This window comes from Natator depressus, chromosome 15, assembly GCF_965152275.1.
Source record: "Natator depressus isolate rNatDep1 chromosome 15, rNatDep2.hap1, whole genome shotgun sequence".
In the NCBI taxonomy this organism is placed as follows: Eukaryota; Metazoa; Chordata; order Testudines; family Cheloniidae; genus Natator; species Natator depressus.
Genome location: NC_134248.1, coordinates 11340147 through 11362627, shown reverse-complemented (window position 1 = coordinate 11362627; position 22481 = coordinate 11340147). Strand labels below are relative to the sequence as shown.

Here is a 22481-nt window from a genome sequence, read left to right as displayed (position 1 = left end):
TCTGCTCTGAAGGAAGTGGATTCTGCTTTACTTCCTGCTCAGAGGCAGCTCAGTTCCTCTGGCTCTTGCTTTGGAAAGGCTGGTGCAAAGGCATAGTCAGGAGGTTACACTGGCTGGCATGGATTAAGAGCAGGCAGCGTAGCTAGAGTTCAGGTGATTTCAAAACTGGCAAATGCTGTTTATTTTTTAAAGGCTAGGCCGGACAGGAGCTGCTGTCACCACCACCTGTTCCATGACCTGAGCTAAATGCAGTTCTGTAGATTTGCGCATAGGTCAGGCATCCGAGCCTAACTTTCTATATAGTCCTTGTCAAGTCAGTCTGCAGCTACCAGTTAGATGTCCCTCGTGATGCACTGCTGCAGTCCTGCAACAGCTGAGTGAGGGGCCCCCATTCTGTAGCAGCCTCATGTTTTTGTTAAGCTCCAAAAGCAGACAAACAGCCTGACATCCCTAGGATATATTTATTGCTTTTAATTTAGTCAACAAACATTGTGCTGTGCAATCACACTGAGTTAAGACTCCCCACCCACACGTCACCCCAGGTCACCCTCCCTTGAGTTTCCTCATCCTACTAAGTAGTAGGAAGAAAGTCCTGTAACAATCAGAATGCCTGAATCCACCAGACCCAACTGGCAACTCCCACACCGGCTCACAGTACAGGACTTCCCTGTTTCTAAAACCACCACCACCACACATTAAACACAACCAACTTAAGACAGACATGAGGGCTGGTCCCATGTAATTTCTATGGTCAGGCTTTCCACACATTCCCAACTCCTTAGGGAATAGATGAACAAACATTCCTCACTATTAGATTATGGGGCTGCAAAGGAGAGCAGAGACTGAATCCAGTTTTACCAAGAGGGCATGGAACTCAAAGTGGACTCAGCAGCCAGCCTCTGACTGGCTAACACCAGCCACATATTACTGGGGAAGCTGTTTCCTTCCTCCAACATTTCCCTCTAATGCCTCAGTGAATATGCTGCCTCCTTCCCTCGCCATGCATGGTGGGAAGAGAGGGATGACTGCAGAAGGACTCTGTTTGGAGAATGAGACCAAGTTCTATGTCAGGGGCTCTAGAACAGATAACTGAGTGGCAGAGCCACTCATGGGACTCCCCTCCACTGGAGAAGGGCAGCAATAGCTACTGAATTACAAATACTCCAGCTAGTACACGCAGAGGCTGGAACACATGAGACTCCAATTCACCAGCATCTGTCCTTGAGTAACGGTTTTAGTGTGCCCTCAAATTCCTTCCATTCATGAGGGTTGTCCATCTCAAACACTCACCTAGTCCAAGCCACATGCCTCAGCCTGGAGCTATTCAGCTCTCCACAAGGTATATTCTGCCACTGTTATGAGGCATGTATCTCACTGCACCAGGCCGAATGCCCAGAAACAGGCACAAGCTCTTGGGGGACAAGTCTCCCATTTATACAGCACATCAGGATCAGAGTGCTGGGGTGTCATCCTCCTCCCTGATCTGAGGTTCCAGCCTGGGGGACTGGTTGTGTGGATTCAGTAGCTGAAGGTGTTTGTAGAGTTAAAAGCATATCTGAGAGCCACTCGGTCTCCCCCTTCTTACCCTCTGGACTCAGATCACAGCCTCATTCACATCAGAAGGGTGAGCAAAGCCCAGTTTTCACTGACTGTAGTGTTTCTGAACAGGGCCTGGGTGGGTGGAACTACACTAACCAGGACACATGCTACCCACAGACACGATACCACAACCATTTTGTTCAAGCTCGACTCAGTTCCTAGAGCTTCTCCCACCCCGACTAGGGAGCCAAGTTCCCAACCCCTAGACAGCTCAGGAACTCCCCCCTTCACATGTAGAAAAGCAATGGTGTCCCGGACTGAGCCCTTTGCCAGGTGCCTGGTTTTCCCAGTTCTAGTCCAGGTCTTCCAAGGAGAGTGCAGTCACTAAAAAGTCAGGGACAAGTGATTCCAGGAAAGCAGTTCATAACAAAGAAGACTTCCTATAGTGATTCCCTTCCTGGCAGATAGGCCAGGACTATTTCACAGCTTACAGTCACATGTCAAGTTCTAAGGCACCACAGTGATATAAGGCTAGACAGGCCCCAGAGAATTGTGTTTTCCCCTTTGTGTTGAGCAGCTCTCTTTGGTGCAGCAGGCAGGAAACAGCCCTTTTCACTTGCAAAATATGTCATAAATCTACAGTGAACCCAGGAGATCAAACAGACATGGCGGTTTAAGTTTCATGCGGGAGGGAGAGGTGATGCGCCAACTATGCAGATGGTGCCCTTTGAATGCCCTGTAGGTGGCTGAAGTACATCTCCCCTCCACACCACTCCTAGGGGATCCCATGAAAAGTAGCACGGATCGCAGGATAGGCCGCCTAGGTTGTGTTTTCAGGTAGTTTGTCACGGCTCAGCCCATACTGCATGCTCACATTGTGGTCCAGCTCCTCCAGCTCGGAAGGGAGGGGGATGCCCAGTTCTCCCAGGTAGAGAGAGAGGGCTTCAAAGGAATCCTCCAGCTTTGAAAACGGGGGCCTAGAAAGAAGTGATAACACAGGTGAGTGGGGAGCAAATCTAGAGAGATGGGTCAGTAGGACAGCAGCGGACTAGTTCCTGGGACAGTGATGGGGAAAGGAAGAGAGCAGCAAAGAGACTCCCCCATGAAGTGAGGACGCAGCAACCAAAGTGCCCTGGATATTCACGCATGCCTGCCATCCCCCTCTGACCCACTTTGCAGAGCAACACCTTCCCAGTGGGGGCAGGAGGAGAGGGCATTCTCCAGCCCCTGAGAGAAGCAAAGATACAAACTGGACACACAAGAGAACCAGAAATTAGACCCATGCCTCACACAGGGGCTTAGCCAGCATTTCACTCTCCGATCAGCCTGAAACCTTACCTGCTCTCTGGTTCCAGCCTGCAGCAAATGGCAGCCAAAGGGAAGAAGGCTGGAGGGCAATCAGCAGGAACAAACTTCTCCCAGAACAGCTTTACATTGAGGCCAAAATCCAGTGTGCGAGGGAGGCAGTCAGGGTCAGCATACACCTGCCCGATAATCTAGAGGGGAAAGAACTGCTCAGGTACAGCGATTGTAGCAGCAGGGACAGCATCTGAGGGCTAACAGGAGGGGGTTGCTCAGTCTCTAGAGCTAGGTTGGGCTCACTGGAAACATAACAATTAGTGTCTGATTATAGGCAGGGGGAGAAGAGCTAGAATTGTACCAGTCCCCATCTACAGAAGGGCTTGTTCCATGAAGGAGGATCAAGGCAACACCATTTAATACAGGCAAACCTCACAGGCAGTACAGGGGCTGGCCCTAGAAGTCTCTCCTTGCTATAGCAGAGGAAATCCAAGCCCAAGTTCAATTTCCCCCTCCCTAAGGTATTGCTGCAAGGGTTACAACACAACCTTAGCTTTTAGTGCAGACTGTGCAGTGTCCTAGCCACTATCAGTCCATGCACTGAAGCAGGAAGCAATTCCTTTGCTCCCATGGTATTAACACATTCTAGCATGCACACACCCCTCCGTGATGTCATTATGCTAACACACAGCTCACATGCCAGGGAGCTGGGGGAGGGCAAGCAGGGATTTGCAGCGAGCTCTGAAGTACACTGCAGGAGCAACAGTGTCTTCAGAACTGAGGAGGGAGGGAAAGAAATAGTGCAAACATTATTATGGGGACCCAATCGAAAACCTCAGAAGGGAAACCCAAGCAGAGGAAAGAAATGGGGGAGAAGACTGTAGAACACACAGGACACTACTTCGGTTCTCTGCCTCTAACTGAAGGGCTCCTTACACTGAAGACATTTTGCATTGAATTATACCAGTCATCCTGGATACAGAAGGCCACCAGTCAAAGCCTAGGAATGTAACTGCCTGACTGGTTCAGACCTGTGGTCAATCTGGTCTAGAATCCCATCTCTGACAGTGACCAACAGCAGATAGTTCAGAGGAATGTGCAACAAACCCCAGAACAGGCAGATGTGTGATAATCTGCCCCCACAAAGGTCTCAGCCTAATCCCTAACACCTAGATTGATTTAAAACATGAGGTTTTATTTCTCTTCCAATACTCTGTTACAATACTTTATGCTAACTGGATGTTCTTGTTATCCATATAAATACAGTCCCTCTTTGAATACTGCCAAGTTGATGACCACAACCACATCATCATGTGGCAAGTAGTTCAACAGTCTAATTATACACTGTGTAGAAAATTTGTATCACTTGAGTTTGCTACTTTTCAATTTCATTGAATGTTCCCGTGTGCATTTGTTTGTCTGTGCGTGTGTTATGAGATAGGAGGAAGAAAACCTCTCTATCATATATATTCTATCGTGTTTCCTCTTATGTGTCTCCTTTCTAAGGTAAGGAAACTAGATCTTTTCAATCCCTCTCTATAAAAATTGCTAGGCCCCTATTCATTCTTGCTGCTGTTCTCTGAACCCCATCTGCAATTTTGCACTAACCTTCAAGATGGGTTGCCAGCTGTGTTCCCTCTAAGCTGCACAGTCGCACGGCCACCCAGGAGTGAATCAAGTGCTGTGCACTTGATTAGCAGAGCCATGCACAGCAGCGCTTGTTCAGGGGCCCTTCCCCCTGCTGCTCTGCAGCCTTGTTGCTCCTGCCCTCTCCCTTGGAGCCCCTGGCCAGCTGCTCCCAGGACCCTCCTGCTTGCTGTGCAAAGCAGGGGGGTTGGGGGTACATAGAGTGCTGATGTCAGGGTGTCCCCCTCCCCCCAGCCCCTGTACCCCATCTCTGCAGAGCAGGGACAGGTCTCAGGAGCAGGAGAGCTCAGCTGCTGCGGTCTGAGCCTTCTGGTGAGTGCCTTAAAGAGACAGAGCGCAGTGTCTCAGACCTCCCCAGCAGCCAGCACACACGCACTGTCTCCGACACACACTTCCCACCACATACTTGTGGTGGTGTTAGTTCTTGGTATTTCCTGCAATGCACATATATGTTCTCCATAATTTTATTCTTTCCAAGTGCTGTTATTTTAGTTTGACTGGTCTATGCATTTCATAAATTTTATTTCTCTCTCAGGCTTAAAATTAATTCTTTGAGTAGTGAGTTTTAAAATTCCTACTCCAGCCAGGGCAGGTTAATTATCCCTACGGTAACTTTTAACAAATATAAATACACACACACACACACCCACCCACCCACCCCCATCTAGGTTTTTGTTCCTACTGGTGACGCACACCTCGCTATTGGTGCGCATAACAAAATTCATTCCACACGTGGACGGAAAAAACGAGAGGGAACGCTGGTTACCAGTACAGAATTCTAGGTGAGGCTGCACCATTCATGCATATGACATTTTTTCCATATTCGCCACCCAAGCATTAAGAGGAAAACTCCAGTTCTGGTCTCCCTGCCAGCCCTGATTGCTCTCACTTCTGTACACATTGGGTACTTTAAAAGGCTGTGCTTTCCTTTTGGAACAGTCTGGTGATGCAAGGGAAGGAGGTGGGGAGAAGTTTTAGGCACACAGGATATTGGTTCTCTGATCTGCATCAGACATCCATATCATGGAGAAAAGAGATGGCCTATTCTCTACGCACAGCAGGAGTGGGGCAGAGAAGTCTGGCTGTGCAGCCAGACCAGACAGATTCCTTCCAGAAACGGGATCTGCAAAGTAAGCCCCACTTTTCACCTTCAGACAGATTTTGACCACCTTGCTAATGTCAAATCCCACTCTTACAAAAGACCCTGAATTACTATGGCTAGTTACAGGCTGGAGACCCAGGGGTCAGGAGGAGGGAGAAGGAATCTCAACTCTAAGCTCCCATGTTGCTGGAAGATGCCAGCTAAATTCCAAGATTTTTGCACTAGAGCCAGCTTGTCTCCTTCCCAGCACCGGCTCTAAGTTTAAGGAGGGAACTGCACCAACAGAGCAATAAGTGCCTTCTTCCCTCCCACCTCCACACTCATGGGCGTGAGATGGGCATGCAAAGTGTAACTCCCCAGACTCTAGTCCTAGCCACAGTACATCTGAGTCAGGAACCCCAGACTCAGCTGTACAGAGCTGCCTTCTGTTGTGTATGGAGAGGAAGAGGTAGGACAGGACCCTGGTGATGTTTGACAGGCCTCTTGCTCAGATCCCCTGGACACCCTAGTGCAGCCTGGACTTACCTCACAGAGAACAATCCCAAACGAGAAGATGTCCACAGTCTCATCATAACTCTGCCCTGCAGGAAATACAAGACAGGCGACTTTGTGAGCTGGGGGGTTCCTAGCACAGTCAGGCCGAATAGCATCCCATGATGCAGCAGCCTCTATGCCAGCACCAGGAAGGAGTGCAGAGTCACAATCCAGACCCAGGCAGCCTAGCGGGCCAGTGAGTGCTCCGAAGTGGAGTCAAGCAAAGCCGTGCTCAGCCAAGTAAAATGTGACTTTTTTCTCAGCGGCATCCTGGTAAGGGTGGGGGAAAGAGGTTTCCATGCCTGCACAGATGCACCCAGGACCATTTTACAAGGCTAGATTGGTTCCCCAGGCAGAGCTGGGGTTAGTCACTGATGTGGGGGAGCACAAGGGTTTCTAGCATGGCAAAGTAGCAATTCATGTACATCTAGAGCAGCTGAATCTAGTTTCGGAGCCTGGTGGCTGCTCCCCTATGGCTATTTTGCAAGGAAATGAGTGAATAAAAACCAATTATGTCTTATGTTCAATACCCTCCTTAGCTGTTCTTTATCATGCAGGTACAAGCTGAAGTAGCCAACAGCCCCCGCCCGCATTCCATGTTTCTGAAGGGATGCTTGGTGAGGGCAGAGCTCTCTGGTTTTGGCACCGCCAGCCTTTGTTGAGCATTTCTGATTAACTGTTGTGGTGCTGGCTTAAAGTAGCAGTGAATAAATTCACTTGCTGGCTCCAAACTTACTGGATGCAGCCTGGAAAGGTCAGGTGTATTCCCCACTGCAGGAATGGAAGCATGTTACTGCAAGAGTGAGGCACAAGCAGGATTCCAGGCAGCAGAATAAAGCAGTAAAGGTTCCATGGCAACTTTTGACAGACCACCACAAGGAAGTTTGTGCACCAACCATATTCCTGCCAGAGCCCGGGAAATGGGGACAGTATCTTAGCTGGATAATGACAGACACCATCCAACAACAGGTTGTTGGCTTCAGTTATCACAGGAGCCTCCACCATAACTGGCATTATCCACAGATTGCAGAGAAGGGAATGGGCCATGGAGCCGAAGGGCTGCTTAGATGGAGGTTAGTTCAGAGAGAACAAGCAGCACAGTGGAGAGGCAGGGGTGGAAACTGCCACTGCTGTAGTCAGTCTGTGGCTAGCCAAAAAATGTCCATCATTAAGATCAGCTCTCTTTCACTGCCATTATGCACACAAACAATTCATTTCCATAAGGCCTATAATACAGCCCCAGTTTCAAGGGCAGAAAAGGGTGCTCAAGGGAAGAGAGAGGGTTCTATTGCAGAGTCCTAAATGGGGCCCCAGGGTTCAAGTAACTACTGATGTCTAAACAGAGACCCTTTACCATTCACACAGATAGTCCTTTCAATGCATTTCTATGGTATGCTAAGCCAGTGCTGGCCGCAGAGGAAGCTGGATGCCCAGTTTCTGCTGCAGTGACTGCAGACTTAATAAATTAAGTACTAATGATCTCAGACAGCAGAGGGCTGAGACAGGGAAAGCAGGCTTCTGCGAGCAGACAGGATCCACATGGCTCGTCTGGCCAGACAGAGATAGAGGCCTCCCTCCACAGCCAGGAATGAAACTGTGGCAGAGCCAAGCGAGGGTTGGATCTGGGAAGAGCTCTGGTACCCCAGGATAGGACATCAGAGCAAACTCTTTTTTAATAGGCTATCTTGGGGACACAGCTGGCAGTTCTCTTGGCAAGTGCCAGGCATGTTATACATTTGCGTTCCTGCATCACTACTCTAATGCCTTGGAAAAGCAGGATAACACGTTGCCAGGCTCCGAAGGGCTCAACACCACAGCTCAGAGGAAGAGGAGGGCAGCATTGAAAGTGGTAGCAGAGAGCAGCAGGATAGGGGAGAGGACTGGGAGGGTAGAGGCCATAAAACCAGAGTCTTCCCTTTCCCAAGAGATTTCCAAGAACAGCCTGATGTTGAAGTCAGCTGGACAATACTTTATAGTGCGACCATGACCCTGTTTGCTCTTTCTGGAGGATTTAGTGGCAGTTCTAGTTGTCCACGTGTTTGCCTTGCAGCCATGCCCTGGTCACAAGGAGGCCCAATTCACCAGAAGTAGTTGAGTTTGCATTCTCCCCTCACTCAGGTCCCACACAGGCAGCAGATCCAATCGGGGACACGTGTTTGCCCTTAACCCAGTGCCAGGGAAGATCTGCCCCTCAAGACATATAGCCACTGCCCTCCTCACTCTGAGTGTGGGGGGAACCACGCAACAGCTGGGATTCCCCTCTAGTCTGTCCAACACTCAACATTACAGGTTTGCCCCACAGTCCTATTGTACTTCATTTCTATGAAGCACAGCCAATTCACTGCATCCCTAAGGATGTTAGGGACACAAGACTGAAGTGAATTTCAAAGCCAGTCGCATTGTTTCAAGCCTCTTGTTCTGTTGCCTCCAAGATCTGGATAGCAGCAGGTACAGGCCCATTACCCCTCCCAAAGAGTCGTGACAACTCCCGGGAATGGGCTCCCCATTTCTTGCTGTGTACATTACTGGCAGCAGGGAAGTTTAGCAGGGCTGACATGCAAGGGAAAGCATGTCCACCAGATGTGTTGACAAGACAGACTCATGTATTAGAAGGTCTAAAGCCCAAGGCAGCTAATAGATTTGATTACTGCCAACGGCGGGAGTTTCTAGTAATCCTGTCATCCCTACACCCGTGCCTGGAGGTGGCTCCTCACCTGGCACAGTATGAGCATCTTACCATTTAACATCTCAGGCGCCATCCAGTATGGGTTCCCGACCACAGTATAGCGCTTCTTCCTATCGCTCTTGCGTAGGGTTCGCTTCTTGACAGATGGTTTTTCCAGGGTGGGTTTCTTTCTCTCTTCCATAATCAGCCGTGACAGTCCAAAATCAGCAACCACCACAGTGTTATCCTAGCCAAGGGATTTAATCACAAACAACTGATTCCCCCTCAGCTCCTCCCAGAAGTAACTCATTAGCATAGAGTGGTTATATTTCCTGTCACTTATAAACTGCACATTAAGTGTAATAATAGCCGCAGCTTTGCAGGCAGACAATAAGGAAGTCTCCTGCAGCTAGCTGGAAGAATGCAGTGAACATTGGAGCCCAGCAATCTCCTAGGGAGTAGGGGAAGAGGTAGAGGGAGACCAGATCAGAGAGGGTAAGTAAGGAGAGAAGACAGCCCATGAGTCCTCATGCAGGGAAGGAGAAGTTTTAACTCCATTAACTTGCTTACATTTGCTATAATGCATTTGGCTCTCTCTATCCAGCTTATCTAATTGTACCCAGAAATCTTTCCTAGCAAACTCTCTGCTCAGATTTGACCTTGGGGTTTGCTGCGCAGAGGTAGATCCAATATTCAGACTAAGGGGCCATTGAGAGCCAGGGCTGAGGGAATGAAGTCCTCAGCTGAGATCTCACAGCATGTTAAAATATGGAGAGACACCCCAGGATTCTTGGGCAATGAGTGATACAAAATGAACGACCAGAGTAGAAACAAAAGGGATGGTGGGTGCAATTGATGGACAAAGGTTAGGAGAGCCAAGTATATAGCTCCACTAAGCAACAACTAGTGGGGAAGAGGCTACAACAGAGTATAAAGGGTTTAAAAATGGGAGAGGACTCAAGGGTGGGACCAGGATTAATGGGGTGAAAGTAAAAGATTAGGCTGTGGAACTGTCATTTACTGGGACATTGAAATGAAAACTGGAATACACACTAGGTTTACAAGAAGGAATCGTCTCCATGCTGCCAGGGAGAGTAACCAGAAGGCCTGGTGTGTCCATGGAAGTTAACATTACATGTAGAAGAGCAGAGAGAGGAGAGGAGAAAAGACAAAGGAAGGACGATGTTCCAGAGCTCACCAGTTTGATCAGACAGTTATGTGAATTCAGGTCTCTGTGGATGATACACATAGAGTGCAAATAGGCCTGAAAAGGAGGGACAGAAAGCAGCGTTAGAGCAAGTCTCGTGAATACATCCTTTGGAGTTAACCCCTTCAAAACATTGGCATAAGCACTCAGTATTTCCCTAGCTACCATGCAGCTTCTGCAGGCCATTATATAACATACTATTACATCAGCCCTCCATGCTTCAACCCAGAATCCTGAAGAAGCAGTCTCAACAGAAGACTGACTTACCATTCCTGAAGCAACTCCTTTGGCAAAGCTGACCTTCTGCTGCCAAGGAAAAGGGTCCTGCAAAACAATGACAACTCCTGAGTGATCAGGTCTCATCTCACTAGCTGGCCACCTCCTGCTAGATTGAGAAAGATGATACAGTCCTGGAGAGCAGGATGATCTATTCACAGGCCAGCTACAGCATGGGCAAAAGCAGAGGAAGCTTCCCTTCACCTGGAGGAATCAGCTTCAAAGGAGAGAAGACAATCCAGCTAATTGGGCTCTTTGTGGACACTCAGAAGCAGAAAGACAGTGTTGTGTGGCCAGGGCACTTATTTCACACTGGCCAGAGAGCCATCAGGAAGCCTATACATGCTCCAGGAGGCATTTACTCACTGCATTGCGGAGGAAGTCCTTTAGAGTCCCCCCTTCAATGTATTCTGTGAGAAGGTTCAGCTTCTTGTCCTTGTACAGTACACCAATGAACTTCAGCACATTGGGGTGATCCAAACTGCGCATCACTTTCACCTGCGGAAGCAGAAACATCCCCCCCAACCCACATGAAAGATTGGTATAGGCCTTCCTGAGATTCTCAGCAGCTTTACTTACTTGTCCCTGCACTGGGAGAGAAGGGGCACATTCCTCTGATACCTCTGGTTGCTGCAGTGGGCCTCCACAGGAGGTAAGTCCATTCAAAACCCAACTTTAAGGCAATTCAATGATCATTGTTGCCCCTTTGTGTCCATTATCACTTGATTCTTGAAAGTGAGTGATCAGGCTGGAGAGCTCCTAGGCTCGTTATGGTTTAGTGGACAAGACTTCCACACTGCAGTGAGTGTGCTATATGACAGTTAGGGCCACAAGAGAAGCATTTGGGTATTGAGGAAGTTACTTTTCAGATAAGCCTGACTTTGGGGAACAAGGACGGCAGCCATTCAAATTGGTTGATTTAATAATCCTCTTCTCTGTTGTAACTAAGTGGAACATCTTTCAGATCTTAGTCATTGAGTCAGCTGTTTCCTATTGATGTTTTATATTGGAAAGCTCGCTGTTCAGAATGCATCCTACAACCTTTTACACTTACATTCACTAAGCACAATTAAACCAAATAGCCTCTTAGGCTTAGAGTGCCTCTTAGACTTCCTATTCATTAATTTTTAATGATAAGTCATTTTTGTTTTCTGAATCAGTCAGTCAGTCATGTTTCATTGTGACATACATTTTCAACCAGGTCCGTTCTTCCCCAACAGGCTGCTTCCCTGCTAAGATCACTGGTATGCATTACTACCAAGGGGCAGGGAGGAGCTCTAACCCCCACACAACTGGCCTGGCCTTACTTGAGATCTTGCTCCTACCTCTGTCAAGAAAGTCTTCTGGGTTTCCTCATCGCAGCGAATCAGCTCCTTCATCACCATCACCTTCCCTGTTGCTTTGTGCGTTACCTGTTGGAAATGGACACTGTCACAGCAGGAAGGAAAGCCCTATGAAACCTATAGATGCTCTAGAGCAGGGTTTCCCAAACTGTGGGTCACATCTCCCTCCACACCTGAGCAGGGAGAAGAGAGGAAATTCAGATGGACCAGGTCCAGGGAGTTGCAGGAAATTGCCACCAAAACTTTTCACCCCCAAAAAAAGATTCTGTAAGTTGAAAGTGAGAAAATAGACACACAAAGGCCTATTGTGGTTTGGCCCTTTGAGTCCACAATACTGTTGTATCCCAAGAACCCCAGTCAGTGGTCCAGTTTTAACCAGTGCAGGATCTGAATGTGTGCTGCAAGCTGCTAGAGCCTCTGCTAACAGTATTAACCCTGCACCTGCGTGTGCCTGGAATTACCTTAAACCATACAAGCACCATTGAACAAACATGAAAAGCAGGTCCCCAGGCACAGACCTTAACCAACCACTTCAGCTTGTATTCGTGAAATTACTGAGGATGGTTCCCTTTTTCATGGATCAAGAACAATAACTAAGCAATTCACACCAAGTCAACAGATATCCCTGCCGTCATGTAGCTCCCAGCAAGTGCTAGGTTTCTGATGGGCTTATTGAAAACTTGTTCTTTTGCAATGCTGTGTGGAGATGCACAACTGGACACTGTTTAGGTGCGACAGCAAGCAGTCAAGGTTCCACATTCGGTGTGAACAGTGGACTGCAATCTCCAAGGAGGGCACCAAGGTGATGACATGTGAGACAGTACCTAAAGCCTCATGGCTTCACTGTGTCTCAGACCACCATGCTCTTAAATGCCTGAAAGCCTGTGCCAGGTCCTTCATGAAAGTTGTTAAAGTCTTACCCAATGATTCCTGACTTTTTTCACATTGCTCTGTGAGGATTTGGGTGCCTTTTAACCAGCAACTCCTTTCACACCGAAATCAACCTGACTGGATTTAGAGCACGACTGCAGGTTTTCTGGAAGAACTTCTCCCGCTGCTGACTCCTTCAGTAATTCAGCTTGGGTGGCACAGTCTACTTCGCTTACATTTCTGGGCACCTAAACAAGCCGATCTCCTCTTCTCTCAAAAGAGACTATAAATGTTTGGTCCATACAGAACAGGGTAGAAGCTTTCAACAGAACATTTGGAAATTGGTCTTAATCTCAGAGAGGAAACCAGAATAGCTTTCCTGTTTCAGACTTTGTGGGAACTGAAGAACCCACCAGAAACTCTCAGGCCCTCAACTCAGCATTGAGGAACATGAGATCCAGCTGCAGGACTATTCTCCTGGTGACCCAAAGAGAAAAGCAGTGGAACGACCAACCCCCATCATGCAAGAAACAGTGATTCAGCAGTGCTGACTTGGCTATTAAAGACAAGCCTCTGTTGGGAGACTCTGGCAACTTACATTAGCCAGGAGCTCAGGTTTTGGGGGGGGTGCGGGGGGGGTTTTGAAGGAGTAATTCTGCAGTAGTGGCAGAAGCCATGGAAGTTCTCATAGATAAGAGAATGAAATACAGACTCCAGCTTCTCTTCAATTACAATTATAAACGAAGCATCACAACTGACTGCTGATCAAAAGTAACTAACTCCTCAGCTGAAATGCACATAGCACATCAGTAAAGACAGGCTCAGTCTCACAATGATGGGGTCCTTTTTGCACCTCTGTTTTGTGAAGCTTACCAAATAATTTCTGGTATGTTGTGGCTACAGAGCTTTACCTGCTCATGTTTAGAGTTCAAGGTCTTGGGAGACAAGTGTTGTAAAGAACATTAGGCTGGAAAGGGGCCACAAGCTCTGAGAACCTGGGAAACCGCTCTAATGGAAACACCAGTTGTGATAAATGAAGGCGGGGGTGGGGGGGAGAAAGAAAGAGGAGAGAAGGGGTAGCTCCCTTGGATTCAGCCTTGACGACAGTGCACACTAATGCTGCATAGATTCAAAGGTGAGCAGTAGAATTCAGCACTACTCTGATCTAGGTGGAGTGTGAAAGCCTGGAGACTCTGGCGTGGATAACAGGACCAGGCAGCAATACAGCATCCCTTCTCTTGCTCCTATACAGAGTAACACATCCAAACATTAGCCGAGTGCTGAGGAGCACTATGCCATCACCTTCCGCAAAGAGGTGTAAGTGTCTAAAGCACAGTGACAAAGGCAGGGAAGTGAAGGGAAGTAATGAAGACATAAATGGACTCTTTAGGCTGGTATCAAACAAACTTAACAAGAACAGTGACGTTATGGAACTCACTGAGGAGATTTTATCTCCCAGTGCATGCACCAACACGAGAGGAAATGCCTCTGTGCTGTTAACCCCATGGGGATCCAGATGGCAAGACATGCTGTAGAGGAAAAGGTTTGCTTACTTGGACATGCTATTTGTCTATGAGCAGAGAAAAGAAATATGCCAATTAGTATAGTACCATATCAAAGATTGAACACTTAGTGCTATGAATCCCAGAGCACACTGGCATATTCCCAAGGCAGCACAGGAGGAGGATTGATACAACAGTGGTTAAGGAGAAACCGATTCCCACAGCACAGTAGGATAGAGATTAGGGTACTGAAGAGGTCACACTGGCCCTTGGAAGGTAGATAGCGTTCAGGAAACTGACTCAAGGGTCAGCTACAGTAATACCAGAAATCCGAGCAGACTGCAGAAACTCCAGTTACAGGGGTCGGGAGGAAGTCTGTTGCTGCAGAATGCCAGGGAGGGTGCTCCTGAAGGGTCCACGCTCCATGGCGAAGATCAGACAGTTAATACAGGGAAGTGGAGAGTAGAGTTACTATTGCAGGAGCTTTTTGTTCTCAAAGGGACTTGTGCACAGATGTGGTCAATCCTCGGGGGAGTAGAGTTAGACTGTTAAATAGTTTACCACAGTAACGGTCGCTGGATCCCTTTTAAGTCCCAGTGTGTCTAGCACAGACTCTTGCACCGAGGGAACTCCACAATACTGAATTGGGAGACTGAGCGAGCACCTTCAGGAAGACACATTTAACGTAACAGTGAGTCTTCCTCTTGCCCCCTTGACTGAGGTGTGACCCATTCACTCTGCAGCTCTGGTTATATACAAACACCTCAGCACACTAGATGCTTGTTAGACTGGCTGCAATTTAAACAGGAGAGTCAAACTCTCCAGCAGAATGTAAGCCATCTCTCCAGGATACCAGCTACAGTCAAGCTGAGTAAGTACAAGAGAAGAGAGAACTGTGAATATGGTGAAACAGCCAATCAAGCCCCCAGACCAAGCATGCTACTGGGAAGGAAATAAAAGTCACTCAAGATTTTGTTGTGATGTTTGAAAGTTTCTGTAGGAGGCATATCCTCTCAGCTGGGAATTTGGCAGTAAGTTCATGGGTCATGGTTTTGCCCACTCACCTTGATAACTTGTCCAAAGAACCCTTTCCCCAGTACTTCGCCATGTGTCAGATCACAGGGCCGGAAGATCTGCTGGGAATAACTGGAGGAGGAGTGCAGAGATTCAGAGCGACTGATGTCACGGCTCAAAATGAGAGGTTCCTTTGGGGAGCTGGGTCCAGGAGACTTGGAAATACTGTTACTTCGCCTGGAGAGTGAAAGCAACGGGAGGATTAGGTCAGCTGCAAGGAAGGTCTATTACCCTAAATGAGTGCATGCTAGTAACCATCCAGCTCACTAGCTTCCCACAATTCTGCAGATGTGGAAGGTGCTGCAGCATGTACCTAAATTCCTGAGTGAGCCAACAGCAATGTCAATGCTGGCCAGCCTCCACAGCTGCACATCTCTATCCATTTGCATTCCGACTTCCACTTTACAAGGAACGACTCCTGATCGTTCTGAGCAAGGGATTCAGGTGTCAGGGAAGTGACTCTGGATGATCTGCAATTTTTGTAAGACGAAGGAAGTCGGTGGGGGACAGAGGACCCCAGTATGGGGAGGGCAGGTTTTCTAACATTGAAGACCCAAGCCTTACTTAGCAGGGGCCAGTCCCTGAGGGGTAAGCTCTCATCACAGCCATCTGAGCCTGGCAGAAACTTTGACTTTTCAATTTTTTATTTCAAGTGGTTAGCAGATTTAGAGCCCACAATTCAGCCTTTATTTAACAGTCTAAACACTATTAAACAAGCCAGCCCGAAGGGGAGTCCATAGAGAATGACTGAAGGGATCTGCAGCTTCATCTCCTGGGCAATGCTTCATTCCAGGCTTGGCTTGGCCATGACTCAGTCATTTGCAATTACAAGACTGAGCATTGTACAGCCCAGGCTCCAGGGTGCGCTAAAACACACATAGCTAGAGGAGATGTGACAGTCAGTGGTGGTATTCTCATAGTCTAGAAAAAACAGTTTCTCAGAAGATTCACAACTGCTGCTCTAGAAGCACTAGCTGCAGTGCAGTTTTCCTAGGGTTTCGTACCTGAGTGAGTGCCTGTGCAGTGTTCCTTCCAGATTCCCCTTAATGTCCAACGGGGAAATGGAGCGCGAGGTGGTGGTGGTTTTTATGTGGGTTGGGAGCCTAGGGTCCAGACGCAGTCTGTCTAGTCGCTGAGAGACAGGGTCATGTTCTATGAGCAGCTGAAGTGTCTGGCTTGTCCTGCGAATCAGGTCCTCCACCTGAACACAAATCCAAGGGCAGGGTAAGAGCCTTTGAAGGGGACTGTTGTAAAAACATGAAGCCACCTGAATGTCCTTCAGTAGACCACTAGAATCTACAGTGTCTCAATCAGGTCACTGTGGCTGTGGTTTAGTTACACACAATGTAAGTGTCCACCAGACCAGTCACAATCTAGCAGCATGTAGATCTTCATTCTAGCTAGTGCCTCTTCCGCACTGATCAGCTACAGGAGACCCAACTCACTATTTTTCTAGAATGGGCCACGTTACACTGAAGAAAGCAAGTCCAAGAATATGGAGATCATGCCAAACGCTGATCAATACACTTTTATAAGGGAAATGTAAAGCTATCCAGGTGTCTAAACCCAGATCTAATTATTCTGCTTTAGAAGAGAAGGCTCAAGGTATTAGCTAACATCAACAGCAGACAAAGTATTTGTCTAGCAACCAAAAGGGTAGCCTAATATCATGCGCTGAGTGCTCAAGCATTACCTTGAAAGTGATTAGCTGTATAAAGCATTTAATATAGTAAATGAAGACAGAAAACTGGTCGCTTGCTGTACCATACACAGCTTCCAGATACACTCTCAATTGACAATGCCTGGCATGTGTCCTCTCTCAAAACAGGTCTGGCTGATGATACATGTACACTGCCTTCAACTCAGTCACTTGGTCAAACTCTTTCCCTTTGAGGCAACCTGCACTCCAGGCTTCCTTAACCACTTACTAATTGTTGAGGTTCACCTCCCCTATTCTAAACTGCTTCCTAACTTCCCTCTCCCAGCTGCCACCTTCCCCTCCCTAATGGAGCTTAGATGCTGACTCCAAACTAAGAGGCCGCAGAAGCTTACTCTTGCATTCAAGCCAATGGATTGTTCTGTAGTACAAATCAATGACAGCATTACAGCCCCACGCAGTAGGCACTGCTATGGGGGGAATATTGTAAAAAAAGTCCCAAGGTAGAAGGGGTGGGGGGAGCGGGGTATCAGTCTGGAGTATAGACTTTAGGATTACTCAAGATAAAACTAAACCTACTTCCTCCACTCGTAATGTGCGAATAGGGACTCCATTGATTTCCAGGATCCGGTCTCCAGAGTGGATGGCATTTTGGACATCGGGGCTAATATGTCTTCTGTTGACTCTAAATCAAAGTCAAAGGAAAGAGTCATGCTGGAGAATCCGCCTAAACACAGATTACCAGAAGTTCAATGGATCTCTACTTCCCAGCAAGTGTTCTTCCCTTTTAGGATCCAGAAATAAGTGAAGTGTTCTCAGGTCTGCTAATGTGAAAACAACACTAAGCTGTGATGGTAAGCATTCTCTGAGGTGCCCAGACCTCAGCAAGCTTGGCGAATAAAGGACCTTCTCGTATACCCACAGGAAAGGGAAACAAACAGTAGCTAAGCCATAGAGAAAGGTAACTAGCTTCTTTATTTGTTACTGCTATAATCCCGTAAGTGTTTTCTGGACAGTGGAGAATCCCAGTTTAAGTTAGCCATAACAATGTGGGAGAACAAAAGACTGCCCCACCAAGAAACACTCATGGTTTCATTTGCATCTCATTCCTACCACATGGTCACTGAATGAGAAATTCTATTTCAGCAACTGGAGAGATTCTCATAGAAACAGAAGTTAGTCAGAAGCTCCCACTTTCCTTTGCCCAGATACCTCTGCACAATTACAACTAATGTAGCTATTATGGCCTCTTCATACTCACTCTTTCACCTGGACACTGGTGGCATAGCTGGAGCAGCCACTTTCGACAGCCACAGAGAACCCTCTCTTGCCATCAGTGGCTGCAGGCATAGAGATGAGGGTCAGCGTATAGGGTAGCTGTTCACGCAGAGATTCCGTGGAGAGAGTTTCTATCATTGGCGTCAGCACAATCTGGTTATGGCATTTTCCACTACAGAAAGAACAGAGGAGAGTCACTGGCCATTTCCCATCCCTTCTTGCCAACCTATGTAGCCGGATCCTGCTGCCCCAAAAGGTTGGAACAATGTGATTGTTCTTATCAGCTACCAAGGCTTCAAGCAGTGCTCCACTACCCCTAGAAATGTACTTGATCATTCCATTCTGGTGTTTACAGATTCATAGTTCCATGGCCAGAAGGGACCACTGCGTTCATCTACTCTGATCCCCTGTATAAGCAAGATGATAGAACTTCCCCAAAATAATTCCTAGAACACAAGGTTTAGAAAAACATCCTCTCGATTTAAAAATAGTCAGGAATGAAGAATCCACCACTACTGTTGGTAAATTGTTCCAATGGTTAATTACTCTCACCATTTACACCTTATTTCCAGTCTGAATTTGTCTAGCTTCAGCTTCCAGCCATTGGACCACATTGTACCTTTCTCTGTTCGATTAAAGAGTCCATTATTCAATGGGATCCACATGCAGATACTTCTAGACTAATCAAGTCACACTTTAACTGTTTCTCTATTAAGATAAAGAGATTTAGATCCTTGAATCCATCACTATAAGGCATGTTTTATGATCCTTTAATCATTCTTATGATTGAGAACCCTCTGAAGCCTCTCCAATTTTTCAGCATCCATCTGTGTTTAAACCACACTGACCCACTAGACAGAATGGGGAAGTGATTTGCACGTACAGCAGGCAACGGAGTGCACAGTACCACAGGATCATTTTAACAGGACAGCAATGGAGTGTCACGTGCCCGATCTTACCAGTAGAGTGTGGAGTGTTGTACTAGCGCATACGTGTCTCCATCTTCAATGATTACTTTGCAACTCATACAAGCAAAGCATTCAGGATGGTACTTGTATTCTCCAGCCACCTACACAGACAAGCAGAGGAAGTTCTGATCAAGGAGAGAACACTGTTAAATCGGGGCTTGGGAAGCAATAACTGCACCTACTAACAGTAAGTCTACATGGACTCCAAGACTAAGCAGTGTTCATTCTTAAATACTGGACAGAGCAATGCAAATCCACCCTGCCTTTGCTAAATCCCCTCCCTCAGTGCCTTGGTTACAATACACTGCTCTTAAATTTTATTAGCCTGGAGCAAAGTAGGTATTTGAGTGAATATTAGACTTCCCACTAGTTACGATACAGGCGAGAGTAGATATTAAGCCTTAATTGATAAATCTGAGAGATGATTTTGCAAGACTAGTATTAATGCACAAGATTCAGCTACTGCCGCCAGCTACCAGAAACCAGAGACGATGACTTAAAAAAAAAATTGGCTTGTTCATATTCCATGGTTTGCAATAGTTCTTACATGAGACCTTTCCCTACTGTTTGTATTTTGGCAAAAATTCCATTAATAGTGAGAATTCATCTGCACTATTTTCACTAGCAGATGTCGGTACTGCCTCCAGAATAGTGTTTGTTGGCTGGTACACAATATATTGCTTTTATTTAGCCTACCTAAATATTGGATACTTTTCATTCTTGGCAAAGATTGATTTGAGAGGGTTAGGATTTCCATTTTGGTGGGTTACTTGGGGCAGGACAATATTTTGTTACACTCGAAAATGTGAGAGGTGCTTGATCATTTAGAAATGCTTGAGGGACTGTGGCTCTGCAACCAGCCACTAGAGGGCTTGGAAAGCCATTTTTAGACATGGTCCCATTTTATCATGTAGCTTCAGAAATGCTTCAGTCTAAGCCTACATCTACACTACAGCAGCAGCACTGTAGTGCTTCTGGTGAAGATGCTCAAAGCCAGGGGTTCTCAACTTTTTTTCTTGCTGAGCCCCCCCCAAATATACTGTAAAAACTCCACAGCCCACCAGTGCCACAACTGTTTTTCTGCATATACAAGCCAGGGCCAGCATTAGGACGTAGCAAGTATGACAACTGCCCATGGCCCCATACCACAGGGGTCCCACCAAGCTAAATTGCTCAGGCTTCGGCTTGAGCCTTGGGTGGTGGGGTTCAGGGTCCTGAGCTTCAGCCCCGCATGATGGGGCTTCAGCTTTCTGCCCTGGACCCCAGAAAGTTTAACACTGACCCTGCTTGGTGGACCCCCTGAAGTCTGCTCACAGCCCCCGAGGGGGCCCTGGACTCTTGGTTGAGAACTGCTGCTGTTGGCCGATGGGAGAGAGTTCTTCAGTCGCCTTAACTCCTGCCTCCATGAGCAGCAGTATCTATGTCAGCAGGAGAAGCTCTCCTGCCGACATAGCGCTGTCCACACCAGTGGTTAGGTCATTATAACTTACATCGCTCGGGGAGTGGATTAAGTTATACCGAAGTAATTTGTAATGTAGACATAGCATAAGACTGCAAATTGACAATTGCAGCCTTTCGTAAGGCAAAGAAAACTGTAACCCCTCACTGGATATGAGACTAACTCCTCTAGAGGAATTAGAGAATCAGGCGACAGGAGCGTCTCAGTTCCCTTAACATCACTTTCATTGATGCACAGCTTGGGAGCAGGACGGAAAGTGTTTTGCCTCATCTTGTTGGGTTCTATGCATTTCAGCTCCTTGTCATCTTCCCCAAAACGCTTCTGGTCCTCACACCCCTCCTTCACAAGTTGGCCTATTTAAGGTCATCTATATCCCAAAAGACGCATAGATTGTGCATACTTTTAACACTTCATATCAACAGTTGAATTTTAAGACTAAAACCCCCAGTCTGCTGCAGTCACCAGGTACCTGGTGACTGACACTCCTGTCAGTCAGGGGTGGCTGGGCAGAAAGAGGCATAGCAGAGTCCTTACCATCACAGGTCCAGTCATCAGCAAAGAGCAGCCATGGCAAGATTCTCCAAATTTCCCCCAGTAGTCTTTGTGACAATAGAGCTTCCCATCCTTTTCATAGTACCAGTTAGTGAGGGGGTCCTGACATTCAGAGCACCTAGAGGATGACAAAGGGACATGGCTAGCAACAGTTCATCATGGACTAGCCCCAGTCAGAGTTAGTTTTCCTCCAGCCAGTCTTTAAAAATCACCACAAACAGAAGGAACCCTGTACTGAGCAGGAATTCCGCTCCTGAATTTTTTGTGTAATACTTTATCCTTTGAAAAATGAGCTTCACAAGACATTTATCCTTTTAAGCTCATGTTTATTTACATAAAGTAGTGGATGCTGCAGGTATTCACTCTCCTTCCTCATGCCGATAACCGACCCCAAGGAAAGATTTAGTACTTCTAGAGCATCTTCCAGCCAAGGGTTTCAATGCACTTCAGACATAAATTTAGCCTTAAAATCTTTGTCAAGCAAGCAGACAAATATAATCAGCCTCATTTTACAGATGAAGAAATAGGCACAGAGATTGAACAATTTGCCGAAAAGGAAAATCTGCAGCAAAAATACAAAATGGAATCCAAATCTGCAGGCTCCTTCTGCTGCTCTTAAGCACATTACTGTTATGTTCTTAGCAGATGCACTGGAGTAGAAAGAAAGATTTTTCTTTTAAATGCTCTCTCCCCCTTTCCTCAGTTCGCATCATGTGACTTTCATTGAGCTAGGAGGCCTGTACCAGTGGGGGTGTTGCTGAAAAATGCATGCTGAACACCCTGTTGCCCAGGGCAGTACACATTCACCCCTCAACCTGAGAAGCAAGATTAGCCATTCACGTGATCGTGCACAGCACTAGGCAGATTAAAAGAATACCTTGAATCATTTAGAGTAGCAACAGCTTTCCAACATGATATTTTCATTAAGATCCATGAGGCAGGCATTGGATGGCCTCACCATTAGTAATGGGATAAAATCTTATCCCGGCTGGTAGTGACCAAGACTTGGTTTCCCTAGCCTCTGCTTGCCAGAAGCTGAGACTAGGCGATGGGGGGGGGGAGGGAGGGGGGGTGGATCACTTGATCATCACCTGTTCTGTTCATTCCCTCTAAAACACCTGGCACTGGCCACTATCAGAAGACAGGATACTGGGCCATTCTTATGTACTTGCAATTTTAGACCAATTCACAGGAGATGTCTATAGCACTACTGGCATTGACTGACTCCCTTGGCAGCAGAGGGGCCAAAGACTGAAGGCTAATCTACACTTAAAACACTACAGGGGGACAACTGCAGCAGCACTGCTGTAGCGCTTCAGTGTACCCATTCATTACAGCCATGGGAAGGGTTCTCCCATCACCATAATTAATCCACCTCGTGGAGAGGCGACAGCTAGGTTGACGGAATAAGTGTCAATCTAGTGCTGTCTATGCCAGGAGTTAAGTCATGTTAACTATGTCGCTCAGAGGCATGGCTTTTTACACAACCCTGAGCAGCGTAATCTGTTG

General features: G+C 47.1%; 1 protein-coding gene across 5 annotated transcripts in view; it reads right to left on the bottom strand.

The window, feature by feature from the left end:
• Positions 1 to 453: 453 nt before the first annotated feature.
• LIMK2 (LIM domain kinase 2) overlaps positions 454 to 22481 on the bottom strand; it is a 42235-nt gene continuing 20207 nt past the window's right edge. For all 5 annotated transcript variants that reach the window (XM_074973307.1, XM_074973305.1, XM_074973303.1 and 2 more), the window contains 14 exons: positions 20955 to 21090; positions 18953 to 19062; positions 17977 to 18165; positions 17295 to 17400; positions 16063 to 16259; positions 15049 to 15235; positions 11595 to 11681; positions 10636 to 10767; positions 10261 to 10317; positions 9985 to 10050; positions 8859 to 9033; positions 6113 to 6168; positions 2878 to 3035; positions 454 to 2516 (listed from right to left, as the gene is read on the bottom strand). In XM_074973307.1, the coding sequence (XP_074829408.1) occupies positions 2360 to 2516; positions 2878 to 3035; positions 6113 to 6168; positions 8859 to 9033; positions 9985 to 10050; positions 10261 to 10317; positions 10636 to 10767; positions 11595 to 11681; positions 15049 to 15235; positions 16063 to 16259; positions 17295 to 17400; positions 17977 to 18165; positions 18953 to 19062; positions 20955 to 21090 (1813 nt within the window). In that variant the 3' untranslated portion in view covers positions 454 to 2359. The remainder of the gene's footprint in view (positions 2517 to 2877; positions 3036 to 6112; positions 6169 to 8858; positions 9034 to 9984; positions 10051 to 10260; positions 10318 to 10635; positions 10768 to 11594; positions 11682 to 15048; positions 15236 to 16062; positions 16260 to 17294; positions 17401 to 17976; positions 18166 to 18952; positions 19063 to 20954; positions 21091 to 22481) is intronic.